At 37.3% G+C, this 20,993-nt stretch overlaps 1 protein-coding gene across 2 annotated transcripts in view; it reads left to right on the top strand.

Moving 5' to 3' along the window:
* LOC128648034 (CD209 antigen-like protein E) overlaps nt 1-13,291 on the top strand; it is a 199,922-nt gene extending 186,631 nt beyond the window's left edge. For both annotated transcript variants that reach the window (XM_053700720.1, XM_053700721.1), the window contains one exon: nt 12,950-13,291. In XM_053700720.1, the coding sequence (XP_053556695.1) occupies nt 12,950-13,115 (166 nt within the window). In that variant the 3' untranslated portion in view covers nt 13,116-13,291. The remainder of the gene's footprint in view (nt 1-12,949) is intronic.
* Nucleotides 13,292-20,993: the final 7,702 nt, after the last annotated feature.

The following is a 20,993-nucleotide window of genomic DNA, read 5'->3' on the forward strand; positions in this document are numbered from 1 at the left end:
AGGCGCATGATTTTTATGCATTTTTACAGTTAAGACACTATATATATGAATTAAAACAAAAACATGGTTTGGATTGGTCTCTCCATGAGTAGGATTAATATTTATCAAAACGGTCTGTTTTCTATCTCTCCTCTCTACTCTCTTCTTAATCAAAGGCCCTCTATAGAACAAGTAGAATATATAGTACTGAAATGGACCCCTCTTTTTCCATATATAGATAGACAGCTAATAATGGACACTTTTAAGTTAATAGAAAATAGTTGGGTTTTGACAGCCTGGAGAGAATCACAGATTAAAATATCCCTAATGACTTATCTGACCCCTGCGAGGATATCCAAATGGTATAAGACAAATAATCCCTGCTCTAGATGTAGTTCCTCTTCCGCAGATCTTATACACTGCTTTTGGACTTGTCCCAAAATTGGGCAATTTTGGGCCAAAATAGTATATTGGATGAATGTTACTCTTAAACTGGACTACCCTATTCAGTCATTGGATATTTTTTTCTGGTTAAATTCCAAGGAGTGGTGCGGAATTTAAAACTGATTAACATAATTATATTTCTTGGCAGAAATTTGATTTTAAGAACTTGGAAGGCTAAAGCCCACCTTGAAAGAACTGAAGAATGCGTTGGTTTCTCAATGTTTGTCTGAAAAATATAATTTACAAAATACAACTGATGACCGAATAGCATTGTTCTTTAAGCATTGGAGTGTTTATTCTATCTCTTCCATTCCCTGTAAAAAGTATCATAGTGAAACCACTTATGAAATCGGTATATGTTCAAACACAAGTACTTTCCGGTCATTTACCCAACTCCTGGCTCTCTACTAATAATGAGGGAGAGGAGGACACGGAGAGATGAGGGAGAGGGAAGGTTTCATGTAAATTTGTTTATTTTTCTCCCCCCACTCTTCTTTTTTTTTTTTTGTTTATGTGGTATTAGATATACAACAAAATGCAACAAGAAGGAATTTGTGTTTTGAATAGAAATTAATTCTGGTTTTTCTTGGTCTTTTTTCTGTCTTAGAGGACCTGTGTGTCGCTCAACTTTGATGTTATTGATTTCTGCAGATTTTTAAGGGGCAGCAGAATTTTGAGTCCCTAGGGCCACTCTACTGAACTCAGGGCTGGGTGGCTAAATCAACCAATTAGTAATGACTTAAACTGCTGGCCCGGCTATTGCTATCCTATGGGATTGAATGTGGGTGCGCATGACGTGGTGAAAGTGGAGGCGGAGCTCACTTGCGCAGCCTGGCCTGCACTGAGAGGGAATGCAGTATTCTTCCTGGCTCCACCGCGTGATTGAGACTCACACAGACTACACAGTGCAGTGTGCACTACAAAGTGACCACTGTGAAACAGCATATGCCTTTCTCCCTTCAATATATCTTCATTAGGCCTTAAAATACTTAAACGGATTAGTCACTAAATACTTGTACATTTACTGTTTGTCTATGTGTCATACATGCAAAGAATAAGTATTTATTGCTGAATCCAGACAACTATGTGACTTAAAACACAACTGAAAATATGTTGTATGCATTTAATACATTCAGAAACAATACAAGTATATACTTTATTATGATTGTATCATGTGACTTTATCCCCTAGGATACAATTCCTAAACCTATCATAACTACTGTTGTATTTTTTAAGTACTTTTAAAGGCCAGTTTATGTATTCATTACATATTTATCCAAGCAGATATTTTGATTAAATAACTGTCAATCATCAAAGAAGATGTTTAAAGGGACACTGAACCCAATTTTTTTCAATCGTGATTCAGATAGAGCAGGCAATTTTTAGCAACTTTCTAATTTACTCCTATTATGAAATTATTTTCATTCTCTTGGTATCTTTATTTGAAATGCAAGAATGTAAGTTTAGATGCCCATTTTTGGTGAACACACTGTATTGTTCTTGCTGATTGGTGGGTAAATTCACCCACCAATAAACAAGTGCTTTCCATGGTTCTGAACCCAAAAAATAGCTTAGATGCCTTCTTTTTCAAATAAAGAAAGCAAGAGAACGAAGAAAAATTGATAATAAGACTAAATTAGAAAGTTGTTTAAAATTGCATGCTCTATCTGAACCACGAAAGAAAAAATTTGGGTTCAGTGTCCCTTTAAGGTTAAACAACTACCTACTGACAAACTATCATACAGTGAAGGATATTTTTTTCTGATATAAACACTTTAATCATCTGACTTGCAAAATAATGTCTTAATATATATATATATATATATATATATGTGTGTGTGTGTGTGTGACCAGAGTGAATGCAAGCCCTAGTGAACATCTACTTAAAAAAGACATTTTTTTAATTTTTTACACCCTGCCCCAAAAATATTATGTCTAAAAAAAAGGCCTTAAACCTGGGGTGGGGTGAGGGGTGGGGGGGGTAGCAGAATTTTGAGTGCCTAGGGCAGCACAAAACCTAAATACGCCCCTGACAGAATCCAGTAAAAGAGGCCTATTTACTAAAGGTCTTGCGGACCTGATCCGACAGTGCGGATCAGGTCCGCAAGACCTCACTGAATGCGAAGAGCAATACGCTCTCCGTATTGAGCATTGCACCAGCAGCTCACAAGAGCTGCTAGTGTAACGACGCCCCCTGCAGACTCACAGCCAATGGGCCATCAGCGGGGGGTGTCAATCAACCCGATCGTACTCGAACGGGTTGAATTCCGGTGATTCCTGTCCGCTTTCTCAGAGCAGGCGGACAGGGTTATGGAGCAGCGGTCTTTGTGACCGCTACTTCATAACTGCTGTTTCTGGTGAGTCTGAAGACTCGCCAGAAACACGGGCCCACAAGCTCCTTACGGAGCTTGATAAATGGGCCCCAAAGTGTACAGTTCCTGAAAAGAAAGTAGTCTAGGCAGAAATTTAGTAATGATCTCCTGCTTCAAAGTTGCACACTTGTCTCAGCTGACCCGAGATAGAAGGCATCTGTATGTGCCAGTGTTAGCATGTAGATTTGTTTGTAATGCCACAAGGTTAAGGGGCCAATTAATAAAATAAAATGACTCTTCCACTTCACCCCCGCATATCTAGGCAATGTGTGGAATCAAACAGCAGAAAGACTGGAAGGAAGATGATGCTTTAAAATAGGGTTTATTTTGTCTTACCCTGTCCTGTGTGGATGCTTCTTGTATCAGTTTGGAGTAGGGGGGCATTGCTTTTTTGTTCTCTTTGTTAGAGTGCAAAGTATAGCACCTCAGGTTCCAGTGATGGTATATTGATTCCTCCTCGCACCCAATGCTGAATAAAAGTTGTGAGCCTGCACACTGCTTAAGACGCAACAGATTGGACCCTGAAGCACAATGTGAGACAGTGTCTCAAGATGGCGTCCGATTACTCTAAACTTGTTAGTCGCCACAAGTCCGTCAGCCGAAATTCGTGCCAATACTGTGCTATGCGGTGAAAAGGCCACCTCCTCTCCACCAAAGGAATCGCCACAGCTCCGCATGCTCCACCGGGACGCCGGCTGCAAGAGGGAGATCTGGAGCCTCTGTCTAAAGTGGTGTCTTTTCGCACCTCTGCCTTCTGTCGTCCGTGGACCAGGACCGATATCAGAGTCCTGCGTGTGCCGAGTTCAGCTAAAGCGTGCCTGTGCTGTAATCAGCTGTCTGCCTGGCAAGAAGACCCCATGGGGGCATCCGGGAAAGCAGAATTCTGTGTGATTTTTGAACAAAGTCCCTGAGCTCCGTTTTCCAGCTGCTTTCCAGTCGCCCTGCCCACCGAAAGTCATATTTATGTGTTTTACTGTATATTTACTGTACATAGTTAACATCCAATGTTCTTCACATACAGGATAATATCATTTGTATTGTTAATAAATATTTATATATATATATATATACAGTATATATATATATATATATATATATATATATATATATACAGTATATATATATATATATATATATATACAGTATATATATATTTATACAGTATATATATTTATGTATATACCTTTACCTGTATATCAATAAAAATAACATTATCCTGTATGTGAAGAACATTGTAATGTTAAATATTAATCATTCCTGTTGGGTTATTGTGCAAGCAAAAGGTTTTTCTTTGTTTTCGCTCTTCATTGAAGCCTATGGGGAGATTATAGCAACGTCACAATATCAGAAGGCCTTTGCTTAGCGTGCATTGAATTTTGCTTGCACGCAAATGTTTTACTTTTTAACTTGTAATATAGTCCTTTATGTATTCTTTAGAAACAATGGGGAATAATAAAGGCATGTAATCCCTGTGTTTCTGTGTTTCACGCATTGTCCATGCCTACTTATTTAAGAGGTAAGAACCTAAGGGAGAAACTGATAAGGGCAAATATTGGTCCTTGTTAAATCTAAGAATAAGGTGTACTTCCCTTGTTCTGGTTGTTCCTGTTGTGGTAATATAGTGAGGGTATTATATTTCCTACACATTACACTTGCAATAATTGTTTTGTGGTCAAATGCCCAAAATGCTCATGTGGGCAGATCTATGTTGGGGAAACAACTAGAAATGTTAGTGATAGGATTGTAGAGCATAAAAAGAGGATATGTAGGAAAGATTTAACAGTCCCAGTTGCTAATTATTTTTTTATGTGTTCAAGAAAACGGCAGCACCACCTTGATATGCAGTAAATCCTCTTTATTCTTTATGTAGGAGCAGGTACAAAATTTGACATGACTAATGGTATGTGACCCGAAACGTAGTCATTTTGTACCTGCTCCTACATAAAGAATAAAGAGGATTTACTGCATATCAAGGTGGTGCTGCCGTTTTCTTGAACTTTTGTATTATCCAAAGGTTTTTGCAGTGACCTGTGGGCGTGCACACCTGTTTGTTTGTTGTGCTGGATTACATTGGATTTTGCATATTGTTTTATGTGTGTCACACAATTAGTCAATGCGGATATCAGGTTATAGATCATGTGCAGAAACCAAGATGAGTTGATAAAAGGGTACTTTTTTTAAAAACAATGGGAACTTTCTGGATTCACACACTGAATGCTAGGAAATGCATGTACTGAATAGGGATTGTGACCTGTCAGTTTTTCTGTAAAAAACTATGTCCACAGCACTCACAAGAGGAAAGATTTACTCAAGGTAACATATCCAGGTTACATACATACAATTTATTCGAATAGTGCACCCTTAGTCATGCATTACCCGAAACATTGCTGTTTGTATCCGGAATATGTTACCTTGAATAAATCTGTATAGAATACAATAAAGAAGAAGGCGCCAACATAGTGTGAATCTGTATTGAAAGTTGTTCACTCCCCACACATAAATGGTACTTACGAGAAGTAAAGCACTTGAGAAGTGCTACAACGACTTTCTGGAGCATTAACAGCTGTCCAGGTAGCTGGTCTCTCGTCCTCAAAATGAGCTCCTAGTGCTGTGTACGGTCTGCAGCAATTTGCAGCTTGAACCCTATCACCTGCTCCTTTCTCTCGCTGTATAATGTGAGAGGTGCCCAAACCAGGTGGGCTGGTAGCTATGATCGGATATCAAGTGTTTGTTAAAATAACGATTCCTAAAAAATGTATCACTCAGCCGTGATCAGTTATGGTAAAAACAAATGTTTATTTCATAAACATATATCACAACGCGTTTCCCGGTCTACCTTGACCGCTTCCTCAGGTGAATAAATATTTCCTCTTGTGAGCGCTGTGGACATAGTGTTTTGTTGAATCATTTGGGAGCTAGACAGTGAGCTTCTGTCTTCACGTGCACTCTCTGCTTAAAGGGACATTGCTGGTTTCCATTTTGTAGAAATTGTTTTTCTGTGATTTATTTTCTTGTATGTAAAAACATTTCACACTGATTTATATTTTGAAAAAATATATCAAAATCTTGAGGTATTTATATTTTTATATAATGGCTTCTCGTTAGGTTATATTGTAACTCATTATTATGTTTTAAAATGCAGATTTCACCATATTGATGTGATAGAAAAAATATCACTATTGGAGGTTAAAGAGTTTGAACTTTGGTACCCTCTTGTGTTATAAGTATATGCATTTAGACTGAATAATGGAGAAGTCCTAAAAAAAAAATTAGCTATAGATTGATGCTATGAATAAAATAAACCATTGTGCTGCTTCCTTTAATTTGTTTGGTTGGACTGGGAGTTGTGGCATTAACCCATTAGCAAGCACCATTCACAATAGTACTGGACTGTAATTTACTAATTACTTGCTAGACCAGTGGACTTTACATTAGCAACTACACACACTTTATTGCTTCTGGAGCAATGGCATGTTTTTTGGGATTAAGGGACATCTCAATTTAACAGCAAAGTGACCAAATAATATGTTGAATTGGCTAAGAATGAGTCAGTCATGTTGCAGCATAGTGACCTATTGAAACATTTTAAATATTTAAAGGGACATGACACCAACAATTTTAAACATCTTTCTAATTTACTTATATTATCTAATTTGTTTTATTCTCTTGATATTCTTTGCTGAAAAGCATATCTAGACATGCTCAGCAGCTGCTGATTGGTTGCTGCACATAGAAGCCTCGTGTGATTGGCTCACCATGTGCATTGCTTTTTCTTCAACTAACGATATCTAAAAAATGAAGCAAAATAAATAATAGCAGTAAATTGTAATGTTGTTTAAATTTCTATTCTCTATCTGAATCATGAAAGAAAGATTTTGGTTTTAGTGGCCCTTTAAGTTTAAAGGACTATTAAAAACAAAATTTAACAAAGCATAAAAAGCATAAAATGTTTCATTATCAAAAGTATAAAAATATTGCAGTATTATTTATTTTTATGCATTTTGCTGTAAAATACATCTAATAAAAGTGTTTATTCTGCTTAAGAGGATTAGGTTATTATTGTTACCTAGTTTTCTGTGACCTAATGTTTCCTTAAAGTGATGGTAAACTCTCCACTTTATAAAAACAGATCAGGAGTGTTAGTGATATTTTAGTTGGAGTTTAATTCTTCAGTTGTAATGAAGTTGCGCTATAACTTACTTTTTAAAATAGATATAAAAATAAAATACTCCGTGCTCCACTGTCAACTTCAAAAGTAAATTTTTTTGTGAGCTAACGGTCTGAACTGTTCTCCAATCAGTGCTCTCCCCATATGGCACTTTTGTTGTTGCTAGAGAGTTGATTGTAGAACAATTCAAACCTTTAGCTCATAAAAAAAACTTTTGAAGTGGGCTGTGGAGCGTAGGGAATTTGAATTTCATATTTATATTTAAAAGTAAGTTTAAAACATTTTTAAAAAGGGGAGAGTTTACTATCACTTTAAGGTGTATTATCAGTTTTGCATAAGCAATCATAACATGAAAAATATTCTTTGCAGTAGAAGTGAGCATACTAAGTAGTTTAATAATGAATAGTATTGTCTATATATACATAAATACTTTACTTATATTTAGCTTTAGATAGAAATTAGAAAGGAATGTATTTATTTTTATTTTTTAATACCTTTTTAATAAATTATTATTATTATTAGTTAACTAAGCCGAATCAGTGCTAAACCACCTAAAGGATCATGAAATACAGTAGAATTGCATAATCAACAAATCATACAGTAGAATTGCATAATCAACAAATCTATATAATATTAAGAAAATGCAAGAGCACTTAGGCCCCGATATTCAAAGCATTGATTCAAAGCATTGTTCTACAATGTTTTTAAGGTTTTTTTTATGAGGGCCTCAGTTTTAATATAGGCATAACTTGTGTTCTTTTATTTTTGGTATTGTCTTTTTGTTTTCTATAATGTTAGTTTCTTTTATATTTTGTTAATTTAGTGCTTGTTATTTTTGGTAACTTAGGGGGTATTAGCTTAGAGGTGGGGGAGTTAGGTGTTAGGTAGTTAAGTGGTCTAGGGGAAGTTTGCGTTGGGAGGGTTGTGGCAATGTAGGGGTTGATAGGTTAGGGGTATTGGCAGTATAGGGGTTAAGTAGTGTAGGGGGTCTTTGCTGTGGACTATTGGTGGTATATGGGTTAATAGGTTAGGAAGTATACTGCGGTGGTCTGTTGGCAGTATAGGAGTTAATAATTGCAGGGTTAGTTTGCGGTTGTGAGTTATAGCTGTTTAGGGGTACATAGGTATAGTTATTAGGTTGTGTGCTATATATTTTAAAGGAATCCTTTACCTTACATCGCCAATGTTGGTGTCGATACTGCTTGGAATATTTTTCCAGCATTGCCACCCATTGCAATGTATAGTAAAAAACTTCTCTGCAATGCTGCCTTAAAAAAGTAATGTTGTCACTTTTGAATATTTCACCAGCATTCTTGACATTGCATCAGGTCTCTTTTAAATATATGGCTGCCTCACAGCACTTTCGATCATCAGGGCCTTGGTCTGAATTTAAAATGAGCAGATTTTTGTCTGAGAAATTTCAGTTACTTCTACATCCCCTCCCCCCATGTATCAGATAATGTGGTTATTAATTAGTTTAATGGATTTTTTATTTATAATAAATATAATTCTAATGTAGTACTAAATCTAATTCTATGGTAAAATCTACTAAACCAATACAAGTAAGTTGTGAAATAAACGCTATAAAAGGGTCTCCATTGTTTCCAAAGAATTTATTAGGAACCAATATATGTTAATAATAAGATAAATATATTACAGATATATATATATTTATATATACTGTATATATATATATATATATATACACACACATATATTTCACAGCAAAACAGTCCAAATAATAATTACAGTGCAACTACCACAACCCTGATGTGTGGTACACAACTAAAATAACCACATTATTTTATCCCAGAAATACTTAGCCAGATTCTCTAATGTGTCCAACATAATCCATCTTATCAGCAGGAGCAGGATAAGACAGAGAGCAAGAAAGAAAGTGTTTCCCAATTTTATTCTCAATTCAAAGGGGTTTGGCCTATTACATGATGATGCCAGTCAAGGCTAATGGGAGTGTCTTTAATTAAACACCTAGCTCAGATAAGGGGGGTCAATTTATTATGGTGCGAGCGGACATGATCTGATATAGCGGAACATGTCCGCTGCACATCGATAAATGCAGACAGCATACGCTGTCTGGATTTATCATTGCACTAGCAGTTCTGGTGAACTGGCGGTGCAATGCCACCCCCCGTATTCGATCGGGTTGATTTCCGTCTGCCGCCTCAGAGCAGGCAAACAAGTTATGGAGCAGCGGTCTTTAGACCGCTACTTCATAACTTCTGTTTTTGGCGAGCCTGAAGGCTTGCCAGAAACAAGAGGCATCAAGCTCCATTTGGAGCTTGATAATTCGGCCCCAAGGTGTATCTAGGGGGAAGGGATTTTAAAACCAGCTATGTGAATATGCCAGGGATAAAATCTGTGAGCTATATCACCACAGGTAACAGCCATCATACAATTACAAACACGTGTACTTATATACTGTGAACTTTTGCACATGCTCAGTAGGAGCTGGTGCCTTAGAAAGTGTGTATATAAAGAGATTGTGCACATTTTGATAATTGAAGTAAATTGAAAAGTTTTTAAAATGTCGTGCTCTGAGCCAGTTTAATTTATTATTTATTGTCCCTTTAAAAGAAAAGAAAAGGGCAGGGCTACCCCAATATGTCTATTTAACTGCACATATACAAAAAAAAATTATAAAATCTGTGATACGTTAACAAGGATCTAATATTCTGGTCGATAGGGAAATCAGTGGAAACAAAAAAACATAAAACAATATACTCATTTAACAGTGATGGGGTAAAAGCCCAGAACAGGCTGGAACAAGTTATAAAAAAACAGTAGAAAGTTTTAATAATTCTTTAGAACTATATATTAGAATTTAAAATAATCATTTGTATTACCCCCTTCATAGCCCAGATGAATATGGAACCAAACGGAGAAGTCTAAAATTGTCTGAAAAGCTAACTTCCTATGTAGTTACACCAACAAAATCCACCTGTTTTACAAGGTTATGTGGAAAAAAGACAATGATCCACTCACCTACCACAGAATTAACATTCAACTGACTGTTGTGGTTAAAAAGAAAACTTTTTGTGTAAAACACAAAGGCCCTGGGCTCAAAAATTGCCTGGAATTACTACTTCCTAAGTATATATAATGACCAAATTCACCCATTTTACAAGGCAATGTATGAGAGAATAAGTCACACACTCACCACAGAATCCACATTAAAGTGGCCGTTCCCAATAAAAGAAAAAAGTAACCTCTTCTGCAAGATCAGGTGGGATAGATAAAATAAGCTACACCCCCATCCATGCAATCTACATCCAAGTGGCCTTTCTATGCAAAAAAAAAACAGAAACATCCAATTCCCAAGTACCCACACAAAACAATTTCACCCATTCCACAAAGCTAGTTGGGAGAAAGAAAATGAGACACGGATCTGTCACAGAATCCACAAAAATGTTTTGTGCAAAAAGGCACAGAACAACCAAACTAACCAAAAAAGGCCAAAAGTAGACACGCTAACCAAATTCACCTGTTCCACATGCCTAGGTGGGAGAGATACAATGCTACAGAATGCACATTAAGGTGGCCATTCTGGTCAAAAAATATTTTTCAAAAAAAGGCCTAAAATTCCCACTTCTCAAGTAGCCACACCAATATAATTCACCCACTCCACAAGTCTAGGAGGTAAAGAGATAATAAGCCATATATATGCCACAGAATCTATATCCAAGTGGCCATTCTGGTCAAAAAAGATTTTGCTCAAAAAAGGCCTGGAACATCCCCTTCTCAAGAAGCCTCTCCAATTCACCAGTTTCACAAAGCTAGGTTGGAGAATACAATGAGCTGCATAGCCACCACATATTACACAATCAAGTGGCCTTTCTGGTCAAAAAACATTTTGCTTAAAATTGGTCAGAACACCCAATCCCACATTAAGACACATTAGGCAAATGAATAAGTTCCACAAGACTGCATGTGAGAGAGACTATGAGTCACACGCCTGCCACAGAATCTATAACCAAGTGACTGTTCTGGTCAAAACTGCCTGGAACACCCACTTTCCAAGTAACAACTCTAATAAAACTCACCTGGTCCATAAGGCTAGATGGAACAGAGACAAAGACAACAATGACACGCCCACCACAGAATCTACATCCAAGGTTCAGTTCTCTCCCACCTAGCTTTTTAGATCAAGTGAATTTGGTTTTTAGAAAGTGGACATTTAGGGCCTTTTTCACAAAATGTTTTCTTGAGTTGCACAGACACTTGGATGTGGATTATGTGGCAAGTGTGTGTCTTATTATCTCTCTCTCACATACCCTTGAGGAATGGTTGAATTTGACTAATGTGGCTACTTGGGAAAATGGTGTCCCTGGCATCGAATTTTCAAAAAAAAATTTTTTACTGGAACGGCAACTTGGATGTGACTTCTGTGGCTGGTGTGTAGTTTATTGTTTCTCTCCTACCTTGCTTTGTGGAATGGGTCAATTTGATCCATTAAGCTCCCGGGCAAGTGGGAATTCCAGGACTTTTTCCACAAAAGTTTTTTTTGGCTGTTACATATACTTGGACGAGGATTTTGCGGTGTGCCTGTGTATAGTTGTTTTTTCCTATTCTCACTTTCAGGAACAGATGAGGAAAAAAACTTTGAGAAAGAAAACTTTTTTTTTTACTGAAATAACCACTTAGATGAGGATTCTATGGAAGATGTGTGGTGTGTTGTCACTATGTCACCTAGCCTTGAGATTCTCTAGTATGGACTTTTTGCACAAAATGTTTTTTGACCAGAAGAGCCACTTGGATGTGGATTCTGTGGTAGGTATGTGGTTCATTGTCTCTCCCCATTTAGCTTTGAGGAATGGGAGAATTGAGCTGGTGTGGGATCTTGTGAAGTTAGCATTCTAGGTCTTTTTTATGCAAAATGTATCTGGGATGGGATGGCCTCCTGGATGTGGATTGTGTGGTGGTTGTGTGGCTCATTGTCTCTCTCTAACCTAGCCTTGTGAAATAGGTGAATTTCATTGGTTTGGCTACTTGAGAAGAGGGAGTTTCAAGCCTTTTTTGTTTTATGAAAATGTTTCTTTGACCAGAATAGCCACTTTGATGTGGATTATGTTTCAGGCATGTGGCTCATTTTTCTCTCTCCCAGCTAACCATGTAGAATAAATTAATTTAGTTGATGTGGCTATTTGAGATGTGAGCATTCTGGGCCTTTTTTTGTGTAACACATATTTTGACAGGAAATAACACTTTCATGTAGATTGTGTAAAAGGTCTGTGGCTCATTTTTTCTCTCCCACCTAGCATTGTGGAATAGGGGTATTTGGTTGTTGTGAGTACTTGGAAAGTTGGCGTTCCAGGCCTTTTGTATGCAAAATTCTTTTTTGACTGCAACAGCTGCTAGGATGTGGATTATGTGATAGGTGTGTGGCTTTTTGTCTCTCTCCCACCTAGCCTTGTGGTAGGTGAGAATTTGTTTGGTGTGACTTCTTGGGAATTGTGTATTTTAGGCCTTTTTTGTGCAAAACTTTTTTTGACTGGTATGGACACTTGGATGTGAGTTACATGGAAGGCCTGTGTCTTACAGTCTCCATCTCTTCTAGCTTTCAGTTGAATTTCATTGAAGTTACTACTTGGGGTGTTTCAGGCTGCTCCATGCTACTACAGGCTGTTCCATTTAGTTCCATAGTTATTTGGGCTATGAATAGGTTAATAAATAAAAAAATGTTAACATTTCGTTCTGAAGGATCTTGAAAGCTTTCTGCTGTTTGTTTTTTAAACTTGACTAATTATTTGCCCCCTACCCCATTCTGGCCTGTTCCATGTAGTTTCAGCTATTACCCTGTCTCCATTTAAGAAAACAAAGATGCATTATTCATTGCAATATTCAGATATGAAGGTACATTATCATTTAGCTTACAATTTGTGTTTAATGTTCCTATCTTTCTATATAATATAAACTTATAATTACTTCACAGATAACTTTTACATTAATTCAATTCTTTGTTTTCTAGGTTCTGGAGAGAAAGCCAACCAGATAATAAAAGTAGTCAAGGATCAGAACATTGTGCAACAGTTGGGGGTAATGATGAGAAAAACTGGAATGATGCTTTCTGTGGGACCAATAATAGATACGTGTGTGAAAAGGAGGCACAGATCTTTTTAGAACCAGGGTTGTAAGATGGACAATTCCAGACTTTGTACATATTAATGAGGTAGTATTAACAGGATCCACTGGGTCAAAAGGTATGAATGTTAGATAGATAGATAGATAGATAGATAGATAGATAGATAGATAGATAGATAGATAGCACTCAGAGGATTTGTGGCCAAACATAATAAAAAATGTATTGACATTTCAGTGTAATTTGAATTTCTTCCTCAGAATAATCAAATGTATAATAATGTTTTTAATGTTTTTAAAAAGTGAAATACACTCATCCCCTCCTTCATGGTGCCCATTCGCTGACGTCTTTGGAATGCACGCTGTGCGTGTTATTCACAGTATCCATCAGAAGTGACCCGTTGCCATCACTTCTGATTCTCAGCAAATATAACTTAAATTAATCATTTCTATTACATGTAAGTACAATCATATAAATCAAACTATCATCTAGTAAAATAAATTTTATACAACTACAAATGGAAACTGTGATATAAAATGATCTGTAGAATTAATTTGTGTGTAGTTTCATGGACAATGTCATAATTGTAGCATCAACACAACCCTCCGTGGTTATATAACAACATATAGTTATTAAACTATTAAATTACACTAATGTTTTCAGCAATCATATAAGTACCTAAAATATAATTAATACCTCTACCGATTCAAATATATATGATAATTATGCATTGTGCATATTAACAAGGCATCAAAATCCTCAACTGCTTAGAATTTACCTTCTCATTCAATACTAAGTTTAATCCATATAACATATTTAAATTATAGATCATGTCCATAGTGAATATACCACCCTATTCATGTAAGCCAGATCAAATATTTTTATTATATATATTATATTTAGTATCATTACTAATAAAAGCCAGTCATCTTTTCATTATAATGACTTTGATATTTTATAGTATTATTCCAAGTTCCAGGCTGTTAACAAAACGGGTACTGACGTTGGAGACGGGATCTTTAAAATTCCTTTTAACTCCATCAGTGAGTGAGGGAATCCCTAGGGACTCCAATTTCCCAACATCAAAGACCCCACACATTGCCTCTCATGTCCCTATACCATACTCCTTTGAGTCTGTGATTAACCATAAGTTCTCTAAAAATTCCTTTCATTTTACCTACATAGGGCTAAATTACAAATGTTGCGCTAAATTAGTGTGGGTCGTGATAAGAATATTTTATCGCCTATGCTAACTTGCACGCGTATTACAAGTTGAAAGTAATAGTGTTCGCTCAAGCACAAACTAAATTAGCATACGTCAGGTTTGCTTGAGTGGAGACCTAGCATAAAGTGTAAGAGTTAAATAAAAAATGTGCACCAAACACAACATAAATATATTCAAATAAAGTGTTACCACTCATATTTACACTATCTGATAAAAATTATTCATATAAATATTAATACAAATTTTTATAAGTGGTAAAATGTATATGGTAAATGACAGGGTGTTTGAATATTTATATATATATATATATATATATATATATATAGGAGTATGTAGAAACAAAAGAACTTGCACTCACTGGACTTTTTAGTGTTCAATTTTACTTATCAAATATGTGACGTTTCGAGGATAATGTATCCCCTTCCTCAGAGTATATAAGAAATGGCACACACCAGCCTTACAACAACCTGGTGCTCTGTTTGAAATACACATGCATGAAATCCAGATAATCCCCACGCCTGGCTTCAGCGTATCCAGGGTTATCAAAAGCAGGCACAAACACAGGATTTTCAAAAGATTCCTTTATAACAACAATCAGCATAACAAGGGCCTAGGCTTGACCCAAACGTTTCGGCTCACGCAGGAGCCTTTGTCAATGGAGGCTGTGAAGACATAGTGAGAACCCCCAGAACTCACACCTAAATACCGTCTTATCCCTTAGCCATATCCAAGAACTGCGATCACACCCACCTGTGTACAACAAACCACACACGACTGAGACAGGCAATGGAAGATGACATCATACCTCCGCATCCGCCTGATTCAACCAAAGCGCTATGGGTTACCATGGTAATGACCACAACACACTAGCACATAAGTCATTATGCAGGGTAAAGTGCAAGTGTGACCACGGACAACAGACAGTCAGGGAGTATAACTGTCAAAAAAAGAATAAAATGTGTAAGACTATACACACACTTAACCTAATGTATACACCTAAAAAAATCTACATAGTGACAACTATACAGTTACACAGTCTACAAAATCACAGTATCATAAAAATGTATAGATAAATATAATCCAATGTACAGCGCAACTATTAGGACTATATTGTCCTATGCACAAAGGTCCTCGGGGGGGAACTGTATCCAAGTTAAATATCCATCTGGCCTCCAGATGTAGTAAGGCTTGTGCCCTGTTTCCACCACGTCTGGGATGTGGAACATGATCAATAAGCATTGTTCTAAGAGATGATACCGCATGTCCCGCGGTCAGAAAGTGTCTAGCCACCGGCTGTTCCGAGCGACCCTTTTCCAGCGCTTGCCATATTGCTGTTTTATGGTTGGCAAGCTGTCCTTAACATAAACCACAAACTCAGAGGTGCATGTTAACCTACGCTTGATGGTAAATTGCTTGTTAGTGTGAGGATGATGGAAAGTATTGCCTGTGATTAGGCTGTTACAGGTCACACAATTTCCACAGAGGAAGCACCCCTGTTTGCCCTTAGGTAACCACATCCATTGTGTCTTTTTCAATCTCCCGGTTCCTAAAAATTATCTCCGGGTTCCTAAAAACAATGCCATACCTGTACTTGATTGTGCAAAAGGAAGTCATGGCATATGAGGTCTTTCATGCTGTCATGCCTGTTGAGGGTCGGGGACCCTTGTATAAAAAGGCTGAAGGAGAACGACCTGTACTGGGTGTCTAGCATCTTTTTCCATCTCCCGGTTCCTAAAAACTATCTCCGGGTTCCTAAAAACGATGCCATACCTGTACTCGATTGTGCAAAAGGAAGTCATGGCATATGGGGTCTTTCATGCTGTCGTGCCTGTTGAGGGTCGGGGACCCTCGTATAAAAAGGCTGAAGTTGAACGACCTGTACTGGGTGTCCAAGCATCTTTTTCCATCTCCCGGTTCCTAAAAATAATCTCCGGGTTCCTAAAATCGATGCCATACCTGTACTCGATTGTGCAAAAGTAAGTCATGGCAGATGGGGTCTTTCATGCTGTCGTGCCTGTTTGGGATCGGGGACCCTCGTATAAAAAGGCTGAAGGAGAACGACCTGTACTGGGTGTCCAAGCATCTTTTTCCATCTCCCGTATGTAGCGGTACTCCGCTAGGGGGTCTCCCTTCCTCTGTCCAAACCCAGGGGTGGCCACCGGATAGTGGGACTAGAGATATAGTTGCTGAGACCGGGGTCAAGCTAGCGGCTGTATCTCCACAAGCTGGACTGGTCTCAGTAGGCTCCCAGGCAGGTAGCGTCCCCTCTGCCTGTCTGCTTCTAGGCAGGAATAGATCCCTCTGCCTCACTGCACACTTCAAGCAGGTAGCGTGACCTCTGGTTTCTTCTAGGCAGGAATAGATCCCTCTGCCTTGCTGCTCCTTTCAGGCAGGCCAGCTCTTTGCATAGAGGCCCACAGACTCTGTAACAGATCTCTCTTGCAGGGAGAGGTGCAGCCAGAATGCAGGGTCAGAACCTCTACAACTGGTATACCTGAAAGAATCAGACAGCACAAAAGGCAATCCCAGACCCCAACCTGTACTCGATTGTGCAAAAGGAAGTAACCTTACCATGGGTCGCAGTCCGCACGTCTTTGTAATTCTCTGTCTGGGAAATTATATATCTTTCAAATTATCTATTTATCTATCAAATCTATCTAGCTATCAATCGTATCTATCAAATGTATATTGCATCTATTGATCTATGCAATTTGTATCTATCAAATGTATATTGCATCTATTGATCTATGGAATTCGTATCTATCAAATGTATATTGCATCTTTGATCTATGTAATTTGTATCTATCAAATGTATATTGCATCTTTTGATCCATGTAATTCGTATCTATCAAATGTATTGTATATTGCATCTTTTGGTCTATGTAATTCGTATCTATCAAATGTATATTGCATCTTTTGATCTATGTTATTCGTATCTATCAAATGTATATTGCATCTTTTGATCCATGTAATTCGTATCTATCAAGTGTATATTGCATCTTTTGATCTATGTAATTCGTATCTATCAAATGTATATTGCATCTTTTGATCCATGTAATTCGTATCTATCAAATGTATATTGCATCTTTAGATCTATGTAATTCGTATCTATCAAATGTATATTGCATCTTTTAAATGATGTAATTCGTATCTATCAAAGGTATATTGCATCTATTGATCTATGAAATCTATGTATCTATTTATCAAATCTATCGATCTCGTGGCCGGACTGTTTTGTGATAGCCACTTGTGTTTCGGACAAATTTGAAGTAGGAGTACCGACCAAGCATCTTTTTCCATCTCCCGGTTCCTAAAATCCATGCCATATACACCTCCCCCGATAGGGGGAGTAACAGGTATTAAACTGCTAAGAATAGTACTACTCAACACACCACTCATATCTGGTGTCACAATAGATTGCACGCGCAGTGCCCCAAATTTGAAGCGGGAGGACCGACCAAGCATCTTTTTCCATCTCCCGGTTCCGAAAATCCATGCCATATACACGTCCCCTGGCGCCACAACTGCCTCTGGGAACCTTACCATGGGTCCCAGACCACACGTCTTGTAATTCTCTGTCTGGGAAATTATATATCTTTCAAATTATCTATTTATCTATCAAATCTATCTAACTATCAATTGTACCTATCAAATGTATATTGCATCTATTGATCTATGCAATTCGTATCTATCAAATGTATATTGCATCTTTTGATCTATGTGATTCGTATCTATCAAATGTATATTGCATCTTTTGATCCATGTAATTCGTATCTATCAAATGTATATTGCATCTTTAGATTTATGTTATTCGTATCTATCAAATGTATATTGCATCTTTTAAACTATGTAATTCGTATCTATCAAATGTATATTGCCTCTATTGATCTATGTAATCTATGTATCTATCTATCAAATCTTTCGATCTTGTGGCTGGACCGTTTTGTGATAGCCACTTGTGTTTCGGCCAAATTTGAAGTAGGAGGACCGACCAAGCATCTTTTTCCATCTCCCGGTTCCTAAAATCCATGCTATATACACCTCCCCCGTTAGGGGGAGTAACAGGTATTAAATACTACTACTTAACACACCACTCATATCTGGTGTTACAATAGATTGCACGCGCAGCGCCCCAAATTTGAAGCGGGAGGACCGACCAAGCATCTTTTTCCATCTCCCGGTTCCGAAAATCCATGCCATATACACGTCCCCTGGCGCCCCAACTGCCTCTGGGAATCTTACCATGGGTCCCAGCCCACACGTCTTGTAATTCTCTGTCAGGGAAATTATATATCTATCAAATCTATCTATCTAACAAATCTATCGAACTATCAATCGTATCTATCAAATGTATATTGCATTTATTAATCTATGTAATTCGTATCTATCAAATGTATATTGCATCTTTTGATCTGCCTTGCTGCTCCTTTCAGGCAGGCCAGCTCATTGCATAGAGGCCCACAGACTCTGTAACAGATCTCTCTTGCAGGGAGAGGTGCAGCCAGAATGCAGGGTCAGAACCTCTGCAACTGGTATATTTGAAAGAATCAGACAGCACAAAAAGGCAATCCCTGACCCCAACCTGTACTCGATTGTGCAAAAGGAAGTAACCTTACCATGGGTCTCAGACCGCACGTCTTTGTAATTCTCCGTCTGGGAAATTATATATCTTTCAAATTATCTATTTATCTATCAAATCTATCAAACTATCAATCGTATCTATCAAATGTATATTGCATCTATTGATCTATGCAATTCGTATCTATCAAATGTATATTGCATCTTTTGATCTATGGAATTCGTATCTATCAAATGTATATTGCATCTTTTGATCTATGTAACTTGTATCTATCAAATGTATATTGCATCTTTTGATCCATGTAATTCGTATCTATCAAATGTATATTGCATCTTTTGATCTATGTAATTCGTATCTATCAAATGTATATTGCATCTATTGATCTATATAATTCGTATCTATCAAATGTATATTGCATCTTTTGATCTATGTAATTCGTATCTATCAAATGTATTGTATATTGCATCTATTGGTCTATGTAATTCGTATCTATCAAATGTATATTGCATCTTTTGATCCATGTAATTCATATCTATCAAATGTATATTGCATATTTTGATCTATGTAATTCGTATCTATCAAATGTATTTTGCATCTTTTGATCTATGTAATTTGTATCTATCAAATGTATATTGCATTTTTTGATCTATGTAATTTGTATCTATCAAATGTATATTGCATCTATTGATCTATGTAATCCATGTATCTATCTATTAAATCTATCGATCTCGTGGCCAGACTGTTTTGTGATAGCCACTTGTGTTTCGGACAAATTTGAAGTAGGAGGACCGACCAAGCATCTTTTTCCATCTCCCGGTTCCTAAAATCCATGCCATACACACCTCCCCCGATAGGGGGAGTAACAGGTATTAAACTGCTAAGAATAGTACTACTTAACACACCACTCATATCTGGTGTCACAATAGATTGCACGCGCAGTGCCCCAAATTTGAAGCGGGAGGACCGACCAAGCATCTTTTTCCATCTCCCGGTTCCGAAAATCCATGCCATATACACATCCCCTGGCGCCGCAACTGCCTCTGGGAACCTTACCATGGGTCCCAGCCCACACGTCTTGTAATTCTCTGTCTGGGAAATTATATATCTTTCAAATTATCTATTTATCTATCAAATCTATCTAACTATCAATTGTACCTATCAAATGTATATTGCATCTATTGATCTATGCAATTCGTATCTATCAAATGTATATTGCATCTTTTGATCTATGTAATTCGTATCTATCAAATGTATATTGCATCTTTTGATCCATGTAATTCGTATCTATCAAATGTATATTGCATCTTTTAAACTATGTAATTCGTATCTATCAAATGTATATTGCCTCTGTTGATCTATGCAATTCGTATCTATCAAATGTATATTGCATCTTTTGATCTATGGAATTTGTATCTATCAAATGTATATTGCATCTTTTGATCTATGTAATTTGTATCTATCAAATGTATATTGCATCTTTTGATCCATGTAATTCGTATCCATCAAATGTATATTGCCTCTATTGATCTATGTAATCTATGTATCTATCTATCAAATCTTTCGATCTCGTGGCCGGACTGTTTTGTGATAGCCACTTGTGTTTCGGCCAAATTTGAAGTAGGAGGACCGACCAAGCATCTTTTTCCATCTCCCGGTTCCTAAAATCCATGCCATATACACCTCCCCCGATAGGGGGAGTAACAGGTATTAAACTGCTAAGAATACTACTACTTAAGACACCACTCATATCTGGTGTTACAATAGATTGCACGCGCAGCGCCCCAAATTTGAAGCGGGAGGACCGACCAAGCATCTTTTTCCATCTCCCGGTTCCAAAAATCCATGCCATATACACGTCCCCTGGCGCCCCAACTGCCTCTGGGAACCTTACCATGGGTCCCAGCCCACACGTCTTGTAATTCTCTGTCAGGGAAATTATATATCTATCAAATCTATCTATCTAACAAATCTATCGAATTATCAATCGTATCTATCAAATGTATATTGCATCTATTGATCTATGTAATTCGTATCTATCAAAAGTATATTGCATCTTTTGATCTGCCTTGCTGCTCCTTTCAGGCAGGCCAGCTCTTTGCATAGAGGCCCACAGACTCTGTAACAGATCT

The sequence above is a fragment of the Bombina bombina genome, chromosome 2, assembly GCF_027579735.1.
Source record: "Bombina bombina isolate aBomBom1 chromosome 2, aBomBom1.pri, whole genome shotgun sequence".
In the NCBI taxonomy this organism is placed as follows: domain Eukaryota; kingdom Metazoa; phylum Chordata; class Amphibia; order Anura; family Bombinatoridae; genus Bombina; species Bombina bombina.